This window comes from Schistocerca piceifrons, chromosome 3, assembly GCF_021461385.2.
Source record: "Schistocerca piceifrons isolate TAMUIC-IGC-003096 chromosome 3, iqSchPice1.1, whole genome shotgun sequence".
Taxonomy (NCBI): domain Eukaryota; kingdom Metazoa; phylum Arthropoda; class Insecta; order Orthoptera; family Acrididae; genus Schistocerca; species Schistocerca piceifrons.
Window position 1 is genome coordinate 93,838,068 of NC_060140.1, and position 19,002 is coordinate 93,857,069.

At 49.8% G+C, this 19,002-nt stretch overlaps 1 protein-coding gene across 1 annotated transcript; it reads right to left on the reverse strand.

Moving 5' to 3' along the window:
- Positions 1-9,388: 9,388 nt before the first annotated feature.
- LOC124788419 (vicilin-like seed storage protein At2g18540) lies at positions 9,389-18,671 on the reverse strand. Its single transcript, XM_047255685.1, has 2 exons — positions 18,667-18,671; positions 9,389-10,793 (listed from the first exon to the last, which is right to left on the reverse strand). The coding sequence occupies exons 1-2, from the start codon at positions 18,669-18,671 to the stop codon at positions 9,389-9,391; spliced, it is 1,410 nt and encodes a 469-aa protein (XP_047111641.1).
- Between the last annotated feature and the right edge of the window lie 331 nt (positions 18,672-19,002).

Here is a 19,002-nt window from a genome sequence, read left to right on the forward strand (position 1 = left end):
TGTGTGTGTGTGTGTGTGTGTGCAGATCCTCCTGCATTTCAGTACAATTTTCCATCGTTACAACCTCTCGATATACTACAGCATCATCCGCAAAAAGCCTCAGTGAACTTCCGATGTTATCCACAACATCGGAAGTTCACTGAGGCTTTTTGCGGATGATGCTGTGCTATATCGAGAGGTTGTAACGATGGAAAATTGTACTGAAATGCAGGAGGATCTGCAACGAATTGACGCATGGTGCGGGGAATGCCAATTGAATCTCAATGTAGACAAGTGTAATGTGCTGCGAATACATAGAAAGATAATTTATCATTTAGCTACAATATAGCAGGTCAGCAACTGGAAGCAGTTAATTCCATAAATTATCTGGGAATTAGGCATTAGGAGTGATTTAAAATGCAATGATCATATAAATTTGGTCGTCGGTAAAGCAGATGCCAGACAGAGACCATTGGAAGAATCCTAAGGAAATGCAATCCGAAAACAAAGGAAGTAGGTTACAGTGCACTTGTTCGCCCAATGCTTGAATACTGCTCACCGGTGTGGGATCCGTACCAGATAGGGTTGATAGAAGAGATAGAGAAGATCCAACGGAGAGCAGCGCGCTTCGTTACAGGATCATTTAGTAATCGCGAAAGCGTTACGGAGATGATAAACTCCAGCGGAAGACTCTGCAAGAGACACACTCAGTAGCTCGGTATGGGCTTTTGTTGATGTTTCGAGAGCATACCTTCACCGAGGTGTCAACCAGTATATTGATCCCTTCTACGTATATCTCGCGAAGAGACCGTGAGGATAAAATTAGAGAGATTAGAGCCCACACAGAGACATACCGACAATCTTTCTTTCCACGAACAATACGAGACTGGAATAGAAGGAAGAACCGATAGAGGTACTCAAGGTACCCTCCGCCACACACCGTGAGGTGGCTTGCGGAGAATGGATGTAGATGGTGATGGTGGTCTTTTACCATGGAACATATGACCCTTAGAAATGAACTGAGTTTTTCTTAATGTCCTGATAACTTTATCTGTCTCGAAAATGAAAATTTGTATTAGTTCTGAATAGCTTGTTTCAAAATGTATTTAACTTGAATTTGTTTAATAACACTTCTGCTTAATTTGATTACATTTACTGATTACTGGTATGTAGTAAAGTAACAATATAACAGACGATTACACAAAATAGTGACAAGATTTTCTCGATTGTTATGCTTTTAATTTTTAGAACAATATTTGTTCCTGATTACGTGACGTTGGTGTACCTTGGAACATGTTTTGACATTGGAAAAACTGGCGTCTTTTTTGTTATTTCAGAAAAAGACTACAGCGTACAAAAATTGAAAAAAACTGAATGCCCTCATTCTGTTACAGGGCTGGATTTGAGGCAGAAGTCTGAGAAGTGTACCAACGTCCAGCACTCTCCCCTTCCTTCTCATTAGTTATCCAGCGACCCAGCTAATCTTCAGCGTTATTCTGTAATACCATATTTCAAAAGCTTACATTCTCTTCTTATCTGAACTACTTATGACCCATGTTTCACTTCTATACGAGGCTACACTCCAAGCAAATACCCTGAGAAAATACTTTATATTAATTAAGTTTATACTCAATGTTAACAAATGTCTCTTTAGAAATTCCGCATTTCATATTTTCTCTATTTCGGCTATCATCAGCTATTTTACTGCCCAGTAGTGATGTTTATCTACTAAATTTAATGCCTGCTTACATAATCTAATTCCCTCAGCGTCGTCATCTTTAATTCGACCATTACACTAGGTTTACATAGGTCAATGTTCATCTGATAACCTCTTTCTAAGATGCTGTTCAATCTGTTCACTGGTCTTCAAATTTCTTTGCTGTCTCTGACAAAACGTTCACAAACTAACCTCAAAGTTTGTTCCCCCTGAACTTCAGTATTGTTTCCTAATTTCTCCTTGCTTTCCTTCACAGCTCGCTCAATGTACATATTCAGTAACCTCTGGGATAGGCTGTACAACCCTGCCTGACTCTGCGCTGCCTCAACTACTGGTTTCCTTTCATCGCCTTCGACCCTTAAACTGTAGTCTCTTTCGGTACAATTTACTCATGCTACCTTCAGATTTTCGAAGCGAGTATTCCAGTCAACATTATCAAAAGTTCTTGCTGTCTCCACAAATTCATAAACGTAGATTTTCTCCTCTTACGTCGATCTTCTAGGCTAAGTCGTAGGGTTAATATTGCCTCGTGCGTTCCCTGGGACCCAAACTGATTTTCGCTGAGGTCACCTGCACCCAGTTTTTCTTGCTTCTGTAAGTAATAGTGTCAGTATTTGCAGTCATGGCTTATTGAACTGATGGGTAGTACCTACCCTCTTTGGAATTTCAACTAGTTCACTCTATCTGGAGTCTAGGCGTATTTCGTCTTCCTCGTGTATCTTGCACACAACGTGGAAAAGTTTCGTCATGGTATGTTCTCCAAGGAGCTCAGTAATTCAGAGGGAATGTCGCCAGCCCCATGTCGCTTCTTTCGACCTAGTTTTTCAATATTCTGTCAAATTCCTCTTACTGTACCGTATGTCCCCTTTTTTCTTCGCCTGCTTCCTTTTCCCCTTTCCATAACATCACCTTCAAGTAAGTTTCTCGTGGCACCAAAGAACGTCAAAATTATACTGTTAAACAATACTTTTGTGTTTTACTGTAACTTTACTCCAAACAGGTCTTTTCCCACATGTGGTTACGGCCGAGCTTTTTGCTCTCCGTCAGGCCGTTCAGTATGCCCGCCGCCACCGCCACTCATCGTATGTACTCTGCTCTGATTCACTCAGTGCTCTTCAGAGCCTTGGAGCTCCATATCCGGTCCATCCCTTGGTGCAACGGATCCAGCAGTCCCTCCATTCTTCTGCTGCTGATGGCTCTCCTGTCAGCTTTCTGTGGGTTCCCGGCCATGTAGGAGTGCCTGGGAATGAGGCTGCTGATGCTCCAGCCAAGGCTGCAGTCCTCCTGCCTCGGCCAGCCTTCCATTGTGTCCCGTCATCTGACATTAGTGGGGTTGTTTGTAGGAGGCTTGTGTCTCTGTGGTGGGATACTTGGTCATCACTTCAAGGAAACAAGCTCCGGGCAGTAAAACCATTCCCAACTGCTTGGACAACCTACTCCCGACCATCTCGGCGAGAAGAGGTCATTCTGACCAGGTAGCGGATTGGGCATTGCCGGTTTAGCCAGCGCTACCTGCTCTCCGGTGACCCAGCCCCGCAGTGCCCTTGTGGTCATGCATTAACAGTGCGCCATGTTTTATTGTCGTGTCCCCGTTTTAGTCAATCTCGTGTTGTCCTGTCTCTGCCATCTACTTTACAGGATATTTTAGCTGATGACGCTCGAGCAGCTGCTCGTGCTCTTCGTTTCCTTACTTTGACTGGCTTGTCCAAAGACATATAACTCCTTCACTTATTTTATCTGCATCTTTGTAAGAACTTTCTGGTGTCCCTCCCCCCCCCCCCTCCCCTCCCCTTTGAGTTTTACTAGATTCTATGTGCTCTAACAATTGTGACTGGGCGCTAATGACCTCAGTAGTTGAGCGCCCTTAAACCCCAAACAAACCCACATGTGGTGCAGAATTACGTTGGAAGGTAGAATTGTCAACTAAGTCTCTAAAGTTTTGTTTAACAGACTTCATCCTGCCTAAATGTTATACACGCTGTAAGGATCGTGAGTGTGTTACCTTTGAGATTAGACGTGGTGAGTTGGTTAGTCAAGGATGCCTTTATGGCCACAAAGACGCCATTACCGACATCTCACTGAAATTGAACGAGGTCGTGTAATAAATGTACGAGAAGCTGGATGTCCCTTCTGCGATATTGCAGAGAGACTTGGCAGGAATGTAACCGCTGTGGTCACGAGAACGTACGGCCGCAATCAGATCGGTCTCTTAAGGCCTCGTGACACTACCGAGAGGGAGGACACAGTGTTCGGCGTATGGCTCTGGGGGCAGCACAAGAAGTCGTATCACCACACTGACGCACAAATTTACTGTCATGGTGCTTGGGGCAACCACGAGTGTGTTGCAGCTGTCATACGAAATCGTACCCCCAGACCATAACTTCAGGTGTAGGCCCAGTGCGTCTAACACGCAGACAGGTTGGTTGCAGGCTCTCAAATGACCTCCTCCCAATCACCACACGACCATCACTGGCACCGAGGGAGAACCAGGTTTCGTCAGAAAACACAAGATCTCCACCTGGCCTTCCAATGAGCTCTCACTTGACAGCACTGATATCTCAAATGGCGATGGTTTGGGGTTGATCGAGTGCACGTTACTTAGCTTCTGGCTAGGGTCTGTCCTTGAAGCAACCAATTTGAAGCAGTTCTTAGTCACTGTGGTGCCAAACGCAGCACCATTGCTGCTGCAGATGCGGTACGATGTGCCAGAGCCATACGCCGAACACGATGGTGTTCGCTCTCTGCAGTCTGGACCCCAGTATTCCTGCGGCCGTACATTCTTCTGGCCACCGCTGCCAGCAGTCACGCACAGTGGCTACATTCCTGTCAAGTGTTTCTGCAGTATCGCAGAAGGGACATCCAACTTCTTGTAGCTCTTACACGACCTCCTTCAAACTCAGTGAGGTACTGATAATGGCGTTTTTGGCGCGTTTAACGTATTCCTGACTGTATTAGAACAAATAGGCCCTCGGTCACAAATATTAAGTCAAAATTGACCAGGATTCGACGCTACTATGAGCGTCGTCTTCAGAATTAAACTAACTGTTCTAAAACATAATAGGTATATGAGACTTCAATAAACTAAAGTGTGTCCTGACTGGAAAGAGATGTAGTAGTTACAAGTCACATTCTAAAAAAAATCTAAGCCGGAAAGGCGACGTCATGAAAAGTTTTGTTGCAACCCTTGTTCACTCAGGTACGAGCAGCCCTTAGCGGCTCGCCCTCTTATCTTCTTTACAACTTTTCATGACGTCGCCTTTCCGGCTTAGATTTTTTTAGAATGTGACTTGTAAGTACTGCATCTCTTTCCAGTCAGGACACACTTTAGTTTATTAATGTCTTATGTACCTATTATGTTTTAGAACAGTTAGTTTAATTCCCAGGAGGATTTCCGGGAAACTCGGCTAACTACCTGTCACGGCATTGCTGCATCAGGGATGTCTCCTCACGGCGCCGAGAGACATTGCCCAGACACTGGCCATGCATTTTGCGGAATCTACCGCCACTATTAACTGTGATCCAGATTTCTGCCGCTACCGCACTGCCATCGAGAGGGGTCACTTGGACTTCTGGTCTCCAAATTCTGAACCCTACAACTGCCCCGTCACAATGTGGGAACTGGATTCGGCGCTGTCTGTGGCTCATGATACTGCGTCTGGTCATGATCAAATCCGGTACAGCATGCTGCAGCACTTGTTGCTGCCATCCAAGGAAGTTCTCCTGAATTGTTTTAATATGGTATGGTTGTCCGGCACATAACCTGACTCGTGGAGGAAGGCGATTTTGATTCCTCTCCTCAAACTGGGGAAGGACCGAACGCATCCCAGTAGTTATCGAGGTATTTCTTTGACGAGCTGTGTCGGGAAGACGTTGGAACGCATGGTCAACCGTCGCCTGGTTTGGCTGCTCGAGACCAGGCAGCTCCTTAGCCCCTCTCAGCGTGGCTTTCGGAGATGTCGTTCAACTATAGACAACTTGACCCTGCTTGAGGCGGCCATCCAGCAGGCCTTCCTGCGTAACCAGCATTGTCTAGGTGTATTCTTTGACATTCATAAGGCGTATGACACTACTTGGCGCCGCCATATCCTCAATCAACTCCATGAGTGGGGCTTTCGTGGCCGTCTCCCCATCTTCATTCGGTCCTTTCTTTCCCCACCGCCTCTTTCGATATAGGGTTGGTAATATGCTATCTGATTTGTATGTGCAGGAGAATGGTGTTCGTCAGGGAAGCGTTTTAAGTGTCACCTTCTTTGCCGTCGCCATTAACAGTATCACGTCCACTATCCGGAGTCCTGCCCAGTGCTCCTTGTCTGTGGACGATTTTGCTGTTTTCTGTTCTTCCTCCAGTCTTGCCACTGCTAGTCGGCAGTTGCAGCTTACGATACAGTGATTAGAGGCATGGACTGCGAAGACGGGTTTTACCTTTTCTGCAGACAAATGTGTGTGTGTTCATTTTAATCGTTCTCGACGTCTTTTTACCTCCCCTGAATTGCGTCTGAGGGACACTGTGCGGTTCCTGGGCCTCACTTTTGATTCCAAGTTGTCGTGGTTGCCTCACCTTAAAGACCTCAAGATGCGGGCCCTGAAGGCACTGAATATTTTGAAGTGTCAGAGCCATCGGTCCTGGGGAGCAAATCGGGTGCGTCTGCTGCAGTTTTATAGGGCTTTCGTCCGATCGCGTCTTGACTATGGTTGCACCGTGTATGGGTCAGCAAGGCCTTCGTATCTGAAGATTCTTGACGCAGTACACCGTGAGGGTATCAGGCTGGCCACTGGTGCCTTCCGTACCAGTCCCATCCCCAGCCTGTGTGCTGAGGCAGGGGAACCGCCGCTCGCCATCCGGCGGAAACTCCTCATGGTGCGACGGGTGTGAAAATTCCTTGCCTGTCCTACCTCCCCTGCGTACCCTACCGTTGCCCGACCGCCTATAGAACGTCTCTTTTCCAGTGGTCCCAGGGTAACGAGACCATTTGGGATTCGTGCCAAGCATTTGCTTGAGTCCCTTGGTGTGGAGCGTGTTGCCCCCCAACGACAAGGTTTTACCCGCCGCCTCCCTGGTTGCTCCAGAGGCCCAGCGTCCTTTTAGACTTGTCGGAGTACCGGAGGAGCTGCACTCCTGCGTTTGTTTTTACCTCCTTATTTTATGATATTTGAAACCAGCATCCCGACCATGTACCAATATTTATGGATGGCTCTAAACAGGGGGACTCTGTTGGTTGTGCTGTTGTTTTCCCTGATCGAGTCGTCAAGTTACGGCTTCCTGCGGCGTTTACCATCTTTGATGCCGAATTGTTTGCGATCTTGCGGGCATTGGAGCGGATGAGATGTGTTCCCAGTCTTAAGTTCCTCATCTGTTCTGACTCCCTGAGTGCCCTTCAGACCATGCAACACTTATACCCAGCGGATACGGTCGTCCAGAACATCCATGATGCCCTACTCCACCTGCAACGGCAGGGGAAGGAGGTTTCCTTCTGCTGGGTGCCGGGGCATGTGGGTATTAGGGGAAACGAACCGGCGGATGTGGCTGCAAAAGATGCATGTTCCCTCCCTCACGTTGTTGCATGTGCCGTCCCCCTCCATGCTGTTACCTCCCTCCTGCGTTTTCGCGTTATGCGTCAGTGGGAAGAGGAGTGGCTGGCAGTCGGTGAAAATAAGCTGCGTCTGGTCAAGGCCACCACGCGGCCATGGCGTACGTCCTACCAGTCATGCAGGCGGGATGAGGTTCTCCTCACTCGCCTCCGCATCGGGCACAGTCCCTTAACGCACGGTTTTTTACTCCGGCGGGAGGACCCCCCAATCTGCAGTGCTTGTGGCGTCCAGATTACTGTCCGCCACATTTTACTTGACTGTCCTTTATTCTCTGACCAGAGGGCGGTGGCTTCTTTGCCTCCGGATTTGCCCTCTATTTTGCAAGACGACGCAACGACTGTAGTTAAGGTCTTACGGTTTTGTGTCCTGTTCAATTTGTTGCCTCGGATTTTAGGGAGAGGGTTTTAATGTGCTGCTGGGTGACTGGCTCACCCAGGTTTTAGGTAAGAGGTCAGCCAGTCACGATTACCTCCATGTTTCCCTTCGGTTTCTGTTCTCTTTTCCTTGTTTCCCTTCCTTTTTAGTGTGTTCCTTCTCCTCTTGTTTTGCCTCTGTATGTGAGGATTTGGAACTGCGTCAGGTCTGTCTTTTGGCCGTTCTCCTTGTTCGCTGTTCGTCTTAGTCCCTTCACTGCATGTGTTCCTGTTTTCATGCTGATGACCACGCTGTTTAACGCCCGTAAACCTCAAACACACACACAGTTTAATTTTGAAGACGACGCTCATAGTAGCGTCGAAACCTGGTCAATTTTGACTTAATACTTGTGACCGAGGGCTCATTTGTTCTAATATAATTCTGACACGGTCACTGAACCTTAGCAGCTATGTTCAAAGTTTTAAGTATTCTGGACACTTATCAACGCACCACGTCCATTCTCAAAGGTAAGCAACGCTCACGACCTTAACAGCGTGTGTTTAGAGCAAACCTGATTTACATCCTCGTTGTAGTGCTACCAGCCCCTCTCTTATAAGACAGGCGCGAAGTTTGAATAGATATCATTAAAGTATAGAAACGCTCCTAACCAACTTTCGATTATGTCGCGCAACTCCTCCTCGGTGTTGCGACTTTTTTAGGCAGTGGATATAACGCTCGTCCAAAATATTGCGAGACTGATTTTATTCCTCGCACATAAGCGACGCCAGCACAGTAACTATCTGGGCAGCTCGAACTAACGGTGGTAAACAACAGATGTCCATTCCACCACTCAGTTGTGAGCAGGCGGTGTTAAGTAGTGGTTGCGTGGCTGTAGTGTGCCAAAGTTGTTGTTGCCACAGGACGCAATGCGGCTACAACTCCAAATAATCAACTCTAAATCAAATGAAACTTCCTGGCAGATTTAAACTGTATGCCGGACCGAGACTCGAACTCGGCACCTTTGCCTTTCGCGGGCAAGTGCTCTACCAACTGAGTTACCCATGCATGACTCAGCTTTAATCCCGCCGGTACCTCGTCTCTTACCTTCCAAAAACTTCACAGAAGCTCTCCTGCGAACCTTGCAGAACTAGCACTCCTGGGAGTTGTTTCTAGGATTGCTAGTTCTGCAAGGTTCACAGGAGAGCTTCTGTGAAGTTCGGAAGGTAGGAGACGAGGTACTGGCGGAATTAAAGCTGTGAGGACGGGGCGTGAGTCGTGCTTGGGTAGCTCAGTTGGTAGAGGACTTGTCCCGAGAGGCAAAGGTGCCGAGTTAGAGTCTCGGTCCGGCATACAGTTTAATCTGTCGGGAAGTTTCATATCAGCACACACTCCGCTGTAGAGTGAAAATTTTATTCTAAATCAAATGTTCAGGACGTTCACCAGAATGTTTTGAAGAAGAGTATACAAAGTCTGGCCCGCAGACCGTCACTCCGGAACAAAAACGACGCGTGGACGCTTACTGCGACGTCCCCCCTGCGGGTCCGGGGGTTAGAATAGGCCCGAGGTCTTCCTGCCTGTCGTAAGAGGCGACTAAAAGCAGTCCATCCCCCTCAAGGGGGTAGTTAGCGCCTGTGTCCGGAGACGGACGGTCCCACGACCTATATTTGTGGTCTTTTTGGATTTTCACTTCTCGTTTCTTCCTTCTTTGGTTGGTTCCTTTCTTTGTTCTTCTCCATCTCACTGTCTTCCTTACTCTTTCCCTTGCCTCCTTCTCCTTGCCTCCTTCTCCTTGCCTCCTTCTCCTTGCCTCCTTCTCCTTGCCTCCTTCTCCTTGCCTCCTTCTCCTTGCCTCCTTCTCCTTGCCTCCTTCTCCTTGCCTCCTTCTCCTTGCCTCCTTCTCCTTGCCTCCTTCTCCTTGCCTCCTTCTCCTTGCCTCCTTCTCCTTGCCTCCTTCTCCTTGCCTCCTTCTCCTTGCCTCCTTCTCCTTGCCTCCTTCTCCTTGCCTCCTTCTCCTTGCCTCCTTCTCCTTGCCTCCTTCTCCTTGCCTCCTTCTCCTTGCCTCCTTCTCCTTGCCTCCTTCTCCTTGCCTCCTTCTCCTTGCCTCCTTCTCCTTGCCTCCTTCTCCTTGCCTCCTTCTCCTTGCCTCCTTCTCCTTGCCTCCTTCTCCTTGCCTCCTTCTCCTTGCCTCCTTCTCCTTGCCTCCTTCTCCTTGCCTCCTTCTCCTTGCCTCCTTCTCCTTGCCTCCTTCTCCTTGCCTCCTTCTCCTTGCCTCCTTCTCCTTGCCTCCTTCTCCTTGCCTCCTTCTCCTTGCCTCCTTCTCCTTGCCTCCTTCTCCTTGCCTCCTTCTCCTTGCCTCCTTCTCCTTGCCTCCTTCTCCTTGCCTCCTTCTCCTTGCCTCCTTCTCCTTGCCTCCTCCTCCTTGCCTCCTCCTCCTTGCCTCCTCCTCCTTGCCTCCTCCTCCTTGCCTCCTCCTCCTTGCCTCCTCCTCCTTGCCTCCTCCTCCTTGCCTCCTCCTCCTTGCCTCCTCCTCCTTGCCTCCTCCTCCTTGCCTCCTCCTCCTTGCCTCCTCCTCCTTGCCTCCTCCTCCTTGCCTCCTCCTCCTTGCCTCCTCCTCCTTGCCTCCTCCTCCTTGCCTCCTCCTCCTTGCCTCCTCCTCCTTGCCTCCTTCTCCTTGCCTCCTTCTCCTTGCCTCCTTCTCCTTGCCTCCTTCTCCTTGCCTCCTTCTCCTTGCCTCCTTCTCCTTGCCTCCTTCTCCTTGCCTCCTTCTCCTTGCCTCCTTCTCCTTGCCTCCTTCTCCTTGCCTCCTTCTCCTTGCCTCCTTCTCCTTGCCTCCTTCTCCTTGCCTCCTTCTCCTTGCCTCCTTCTCCTTGCCTCCTTCTCCTTGCCTCCTTCTCCTTGCCTCCTTCTCCTTGCCTCCTTCTCCTTGCCTCCTTCTCCTTGCCTCCTTCTCCTTGCCTCCTTCTCCTTGCCTCCTTCTCCTTGCCTCCTTCTCCTTGCCTCCTTCTCCTTGCCTCCTTCTCCTTGCCTCCTTCTCCTTGCCTCCTTCTCCTTGCCTCCTTCTCCTTGCCTCCTTCTCCTTGCCTCCTTCTCCTTGCCTCCTTCTCCTTGCCTCCTTCTCCTTGCCTCCTTCTCCTTGCCTCCTTCTCCTTGCCTCCTTCTCCTTGCCTCCTTCTCCTTGCCTCCTTCTCCTTGCCTCCTTCTCCTTGCCTCCTTCTCCTTGCCTCCTTCTCCTTGCCTCCTTCTCCTTGCCTCCTTCTCCTTGCCTCCTTCTCCTTGCCTCCTTCTCCTTGCCTCCTTCTCCTTGCCTCCTTCTCCTTGCCTCCTTCTCCTTGCCTCCTTCTCCTTGCCTCCTTCTCCTTGCCTCCTTCCCCTTGCCTTCTCTGGTCTCCGCCTCGGCGTTTGAGACAGTCAATCCTCTCTCTCTTCTTTTTCTTCTTCTTCCTTCCTCCCTGTGCGCGCCTGAAGGCCGACCCACGCGTTCGCACGCGTAGCCGGTGACGGGGTAACGCGTAATTCCCTGCCCTGGGTAGACAAGTAAGGCACGCACATACCCCCTGGTAAAGGCCAGGCCCAGGGAGGGGTGATTGCCTGAGCTGATACCTTCTGACCATGCCGATTGGTCCCTCCGTCTGTTTCTCGGGAGGTGTGACCTGAGGTGTAAATATTCACCTAAGGTGGGAGTGCCATCTGAGAGGGTCCCCATAAGGAAGGAGCGCGCCATCGGAGACGCTGGCAATCATGGGGGATTCCTCCGCAATGGATTTCACTCCATCTCTCTAGACTTTTGCCCAAAAACGGAAACTTGACCAGCCACCAGTGACAAAAGTACTACCGCCTGCCCCACAGTTCCTCGTCGTTTCTCGATCTGCGGACGGAAAGGATTTTTCCTCTGTCAACCCTTTCGTTATCCAGAAGGGCGTAGATGCCATAGCCGGTACTGTTAAGTCTTGTACCAGGTTGCGTAATGGTACCTTGTTACTAGAAACTGAGAGCGCCTTTCAGGCACAAAAACTGCTTCGAGCCACACTCCTGTACACGTTCCCTGTCCGGGTGGAGGCTCACCGAACTCTGAATTCGTCTCGTGGTGTGGTCTATACTAGATCCCTCGACGGATTGATTGACGAGGAGACTCAATCTTTGCTCGCTGAGCAGGGCGTGACGGCTGTCCATAGGGTCATGAAAAAGGTCAACAATGACCTTGTACCAACCCGGACACTTTTCTTGACCTTTGATAGTGTTAAGCTGCCATCGCGCATCAAAGCGGGCTACGAGGTTATTTCTGTTCGCCCCTATGTCCCGACACCTACGCGCTGCTACCAGTGTCAGCATTTCAATCACACTCGACAGTCTTGTTCCAATGCGGCTAAATGTGTCACTTGTGGCAGGGATGCCCATGAGGGTGAATGTCCACCTCCATCTCCTCGTTGCGTGAACTGTCAGGGTGACCATGCAGCATCCTCCCGCGACTGTCCCGTCTATAAGGAAGAACGCTGTATCCAAGAAATTTGGGTCAAAGAGAAAGTGTCCACCTCGGCTGCATGCAAGCTATTGGCTAGTAAGAAGCCCACGCTGCTCCCAGCGGGGAAATACAGTTCTGTCCTTGCCTCTCCTCGGACTACCAGGGAGGTGGCAACCCAGACATGCGATCTGACCTTCAGCACCACGGTCGTCCGTTCGGCCAGTGCTAAGATCGCGCGGTCGACGTCTCCTCTTCCTCCCATCACCCCACAGACACCAGCCTCTTCATCAGCTTCTGCTAAGACGAAGACCCAGAAGTCAGATGCACGGGCCTTCAAGAAGGAACCGTCCCGTGCAGACTTCCTACGTACCTCGGCCTCCCAGCTATCGACCGGTACTTCCACCAAACGACCTTCCAAGAAGGCTCATAGGAAGCACAGTTCTCCTTCTCCGCCACGGCGCGTTTCTTCCCCTGCGCCACCCAGCGGTTGCCGCCCCAGGCCGTCATCCGTTTCGCCTGGCCCCACCGCTGGTAGCCGAACATCTGGCCGTTCACCGGCGGAGGAAGCTCCCCCTCCCGGCCATCTTACCAAGATGGCCGATGAACCTATAGAACCAATGGACGATGACTGTCCGCCTACTGATAGCAGCGGTAGTGCTCGCTCGAAGCCAGGCCCTCAGCGGCCTTCGAGGTGACCCCTTCTTTCATCTTCCTTTCCTTCTACGATGGCACTTATTCACTGGAATATTCGCAGCATTCGCTCCAACCGAGAGGACTTGAAGTTGCTGCTCCGCTTGCACCGTCCGCTCGTCGTAGCCCTCCAGGAAACGAAGCTACGCCCATGCGATCAAATTGCCTTGGCACACTACACCTCTGTGCGTTTTGACCTACCCCCTGTGGTAGGTATCCCGGCTCATGGAGGGGTTATGTTGCTGGTCCGGGATGAAATTTACTAAGATCCCATCACGTTGCACACCGGCCTGCAGGCAGTTGCCATCCGAATTACTCTCCCCACTTCTACATTTTCCATTTGTACCGTTTACACTCCATCGTCGTCTGCCGTTACCAGGGCAGACATGATCCAACTTATTGCTCAGCTACCTGCACCATTTTTGTTAACTGGTGACTTCAATGCCCACCATCCCCTTTGGGGCTCTCCAGCATCCTGCCCGAGGGGCTCCCTGTTAGCAGACCTTTTCAACCAGCTCAATCTTGTCTGCCTCAATACTGGCCACCCTACTTTTCTTTCGGACACATTTCACACCTATTCCCATTTAGACCTATCTATATGTACTCCCCAACTTGCACGACGGTTTGAGTGGTATGCACTTTCTGATACATATTCGAGCAACCACTTCCCGTGTGTTACCCATCTCCTGCAGCATACCCCCTCTCCGTGCTCATCTAGTTGGACCATCTCCAAAGCAGACTGGGGGCTCTTCTCTTCCAGGGCGACCTTCCAGGATCAAACCTTCACAAGCTGCGATCGTCAGGTCGCACACCTCACGGAAGTCATTCTCACTGCTGCTGAATATTCCATCCCTCACCCTACTTCTTCTCCACGTCGCGTACCGGTCCCCTGGTGGACCGCAGCATGTAGACACGCTTTACGTGCTCGTCGACGTGCTTTACGCACCCTACAGTGGCGAATTGTATCAATTATAAACCATTACGTGCACAGTGTCGTCGTATTATTAAAGAAAGCCAGCTGGGCTGCTTTCACAAGCACCTTCAACAGTTTTACTCCTTCTGTTGTCTGGGGTAGCCTGCGCCGGCTATCTGGCACTAAGGTCCACTCACCAGTTTCTGGCTTGACGGTCGCGAATGACGTCCTTGTGGCCCCTGAGGCTGTCTCCAATGCCTTCGGCCGCTTTTTCGCTGAGGTTTCGAGCTCCGCTCATTACCACCCTGCCTTCCTCCCCCGCAAACAGGCAGAGGAGGCTAGGCCACCTAACTTCCGCTCCTCGAATCGTGGAAGTTATAATGCCCCATTCACCATGAGGGAACTCGAAAACGCACTTGGCCAATCACGGTCCTCCGCTCCAGGGCCTGATTCTATTCATATTCAGATGCTGAAGAACCTTTCTCCTGCGGGTAAAGGTTTTCTTCTTAGTACTTACAATCGCGTCTGGATTGAGGGACATGTTCCCGCATGCTGGCGCGAGTCTATTGTCCCGATCCCTAAGCCGAGGAAGGACAAGCACTTGCCTTCCAGTTATCGACCCATCTCGCTTACCAGCTGTGTCTGTAAGGTGATGGAGCGCATGGTTCACTCTCGTTTGGTTTGGCTGCTCGAATCTCGGCGCCTACTTACCAATGTACAATGTGGATTTCGTAGGCGCCGCTCTGCTGTTGACCATCTGGTTACCTTGTCAACCTTCATTATGAATAACTTCTTGCGGAAGCGCCCGACCGCGGCTGTGTTCTTTGATTTGGAGAAGGCTTACGACACCTGTTGGAGGGCGGGCATTCTCCGCACCATGCATACATGGGGCCTTCGCGGTCGCCTCCCTCTTTTTATTCGTTCCTTTTTAATGGATCGACAGTTCAGGGTACGTGTGGGTTCTGTCCTGTCAGACACCTTTCGCCAGGAGAATGGGGTGCCACAGGGCTCAGTTTTGAGCGTCGCTCTCTTCGCCATAGCGATCAATCCAATAATGGATTGCCTCCCAGCTGATGTATCAGGCTCCCTTTTCGTGGACGATTTTACCATCTATTGCAGCGCGCAGCGTACGTGTTTCCTGGAGCGCTGTCTTCAGCGTTCTCTTGACCGTCTTTACTCCTGGAGTGTCGCCAATGGCTTCCGTTTTTCTGCCGAGAAGACGGTCTGTATTAACTTCTGGCGCTACAAAGTGTTTCTCCCACCGTCCTTACGACTCTGTCCCATTGCTCTCCCATTTGTGGAGACAACAAAATTTTTAAGTCTTACATTTGACAGGAAACTTAGCTGGTCTCCACATGTCATATTTGGCTGCCCGTTGTACCCGTTCCCTAAATGTCCTCCGTGTTCTCAGTGGTATGTCGTGGGGAGCGGATCGAACCGTCCTACTTCGCCTATATCAGTCGATCGTCCGCTCCAAGCTGGATTATGGGAGCTTCGTATACTCCTCTGCACGGCCATCCATCTTACGCCGCCTCAACTCCATACAACATCGGGGTTTACACCTTGCGATCGGAGCGTTTTATACTAGTCCCGTCGAGTGTCTTCATGCTGACGCTGGTGAATTGCCACTCACCTACTGGCGCGATATACTGCTTTGTCGGTATGCCTGTCGGCTACTGTCAATGCCCGACCACCCGTCTTATCGTTCCTTTTTTGACGACTCTCTCGACCGTCAATACGGGTTGTATGTCTCTGCCCTGCTACTCCCTGGAGTTCGCTTTCGTCGCCTCCAACACCTTAATTTTTCAGTCCCTGCAACCTTTCGAGTGGGCGAGAGCCACACGCCACCTTGGCTGCAGGCTCAGGTTCGCGTTCACCTTGACCTCAGCTCGCTCCCAAAGGAGGTTACCCCCGGTTCGGTCTACCACTCCCGTTTTGTCGAACTTCGTTCGAAGTTCATTAATATGACCTTCATTTATACAGATGGCTCTAAGACCAATGACGGGGTCGGGTGTTCTTTTATTGTCGAGGCACAAAGTTTCAAATACCGGCTCCATGGCCATTGTTCGGTCTTCACAGCTGAGCTCTTTGCCCTCTACCAGGCTGTTCTTTACATCTGCCGCCACCGACATTCTGCATATGTCATCTGCTCCGATTCCCTGAGCGCCATCCAGAGCCTCAGTGATCCGTATCTGGTTCACCCTTTCGTGCACCGGATCGAACGCTCTCTTCAGCAGCTGGTGGACGTCGGTTCTCCGGTTAGCTTTGTGGGTTCCTGGCCATGTCGGTATCCCTGGGAACGAAGCTGCAGATGCCGCGGCCAAGGCTGCGGTCCTCCAGCCTCGGACAGCTTCTTGTTGTGTCCCTTCGTCAGATTGTAGCAGGGTCATTTGTCGGCGCATTTTATCGCTGTGGCATGCCGATTGGGCTGCACTTACAGACAACAAGCTTCGGGCCTTGAATCCTCTTCCCGCGGCTTGGACGTCCTCCTCACGCCCTTCTCGGCGGGAGGAGGTAGTTTTGGCCCGGTTACGAATTGGACACTGCCGGTTCAGCCATCGCCATCTGCTGACGGCTGCGCCGGCGCCGTTCTGCCCATGTGGGCAATTGCTGACGGTCTGCCACATTTTTAACATCCTGTCCGGATTTTAACACACTGCGTCTTGATCTTGGCCTGCCATGTACTCTAGATGCCATTTTAGCGGATGACTCACGAGCAGGTGCTCGCGTTCTTCATTTTATCAACTTGACAACCCTCTCTAAGGACATTTGATTATGCTTTTTTTTTAATCCTATGCCTGTCAGTCTGTCTTTTATCGTGTTTTCCGTTTCGTTGCTGTTTTAAACTTGCGACTCGCGGCGCATTCCTAACGTAGTCTGGGCGCTAATGACCGCTGAAGTTGTGCGCCCTAGAACCACAAAAAAAAAAAAAAAAAAAAAAATACCACGACGTGATTTAAATCTAGTGTATGAACAGCTCTTCTGGAAAAAATCATCACGGTTGACGACACTTGGTGTTACCAATAAGATCCTACTAACAAATGACGAAAGTTCAGAAATTCACATCAGGGACCACCGCTTCGACGCCATAACAGACGTTCTAGCCATCGTGACCCGTGGGTTGAAGAACATCCCACAGAAGGGCTTTGCTGACAGTGCCACGTGGTTGTATGAATGTTCTCTGCGTCGTACTCAAGTGGAAGAAAACTAAGTACAACACATTAAGCATTAAAACCACCATCTTAACTTTTCTGTTATTTATGAACCCAGCCTCTAAACTTTTTGGACTGACAAGGTATTTGCCTTGGGTGATGACAGAGGACAGTAAAGGACGTGATTCGAAGCACGTTGTTGTGGACGCACATGGAACCATGTGAGGCCGTTTAGGTCGTGGCAAGTGTGTCTGGAACAGCTGCGACAGTGGCGCAGACACATCCTACGCGCAGGCCCCAAAGTCACGCTAAATCCCTGCCGAGTAATCGTTATCCCCACCTGGACTGGGAATGCGTAAGTGAGAGGCCTGCAAGCACATCCACTATACCAGAATTGAACAGACCACAGTAGAAAACGCTACGGACTTGCTTGGCACATCTTTCACTATATTCACAGCGCCTCAAACCGACTTATCTCCTCTTATGCCGCCGGTATGGCCGAGCGGTTCTAGGAGCTTCAGTCTGGAACTGCGCTACTGCTACGTTAGCAGGTTCGAATCCTGGCTCGGGCATAGATGTGTGCGTGATGTCCTTAGGTTAGTTAGGTTTAAGTACTAAGTTCTAGGGGACTGATAACCTCAGATGTTAAGTCCCATAGTGCTCAGACCAATTTGAACCATTTTTCTCTTATACCAATGTCGCCTGAATTTCCACTACACCAAAATTATACCACCCCCACCGAATCCTCAAAAGTTATGCACTCCTCGCCTTCCACATTTATCTTCCCCCATCAGGATCCTGTGTGATCACATTAATTTCCCACTCTTCTCCCCCACACTTAACACCTTCGAATTTCTTATCCTTATCACAAACGTGACACCAACCAACACACGTTTCATTCCTCAATATTAATTCCTGGACTCACCACCGCGCTTGTACTAACATGTCCCCTCCCCCTACCCCCCCCCCCCCTCTAACCTCACACACACACACACACACACACACACACACACACACACACACACACACACACACACACACACGCACGCTGTTCCAACGAAACTTTAAACAACTCTCTCTGCCTCAGCACGAAATCCGAACAGACATCTGCATATCTTTCCAACTTGAGCATCCAAGTCAGTTTGCGTCAACTTCTGGCGGTAAAAGGCGTTTCTTCCACCGTCCTTACGACTGGGCCAAAATGCTCTCAACTTCGTGGATGCAACGAAGTTCTTAGGGCTTACGTTCGATCGGAAACTCAGTTGGTCTCCCCACGTGTACTACTTGGCTGCACGCTGCACCCGGTCCCTCGATGTCCTTCGTGTATTGAGTGGTACCATTTGGAGACAAGGCTGAACTCTGTGGAAAGCCACTGAGTGTGGGATCTGTTACTGGCATATTGTGCATTAATCGGGAATAATCTATTACCCCACATTCTCCCATTCAACTGCAACCAATGAATCGGACTGTTTCTTGCTGTTATTGAACAGTGTGGTAATCTACTTATTACATTATAGTTTCACAATACCAGACTGAGCAATCCACATTCATGACCACAGCATGTCTCGAATCTGTTAGTGGCGATTCGCCTTGTGATCATGTCTTTCGGAGCCGGCGTGAACGCCATTCACTGCCCCATACCAGTTAAGCGAAGCTGTCTTCCACTTTTAGATATAGCGCTGAATAACAGATTCAAAAGAGACTAAATAAAAAATGTAGTTTTATAAATATTTTGATAAAATAAATCTCATCGCTCGATTCTGAATTGTGTAGTGTTGCTTCATTCGGAAGGCAATGAGAGCATGAAACCTACGCCATGTTAGGCAACACAAGAGAGATTCAGCCATAAAATTATCGCTTAACAAGTGATAATGTTCACCATCAGTACAACCAACCAAGTAAGGAAGGACCGAAGGACAATCTCAGCAGAAAAAAGAGTTTATCTGCCGAACTATTTGATTAGTAGGCAATAAGAACATAAACACTGTAGCTTCTTCTCATAGCCGGGTGATAGCGCCTCATATATCAGAGCCAGGAATGCGCAGTATCTACGGCGTAGACATAGGGATCCGTAAATTCCGAAATACATAAGCGATAATATGAAAATGAGAGATGATTTTGTGATTGTTACGTAGAAGAAATATACTTG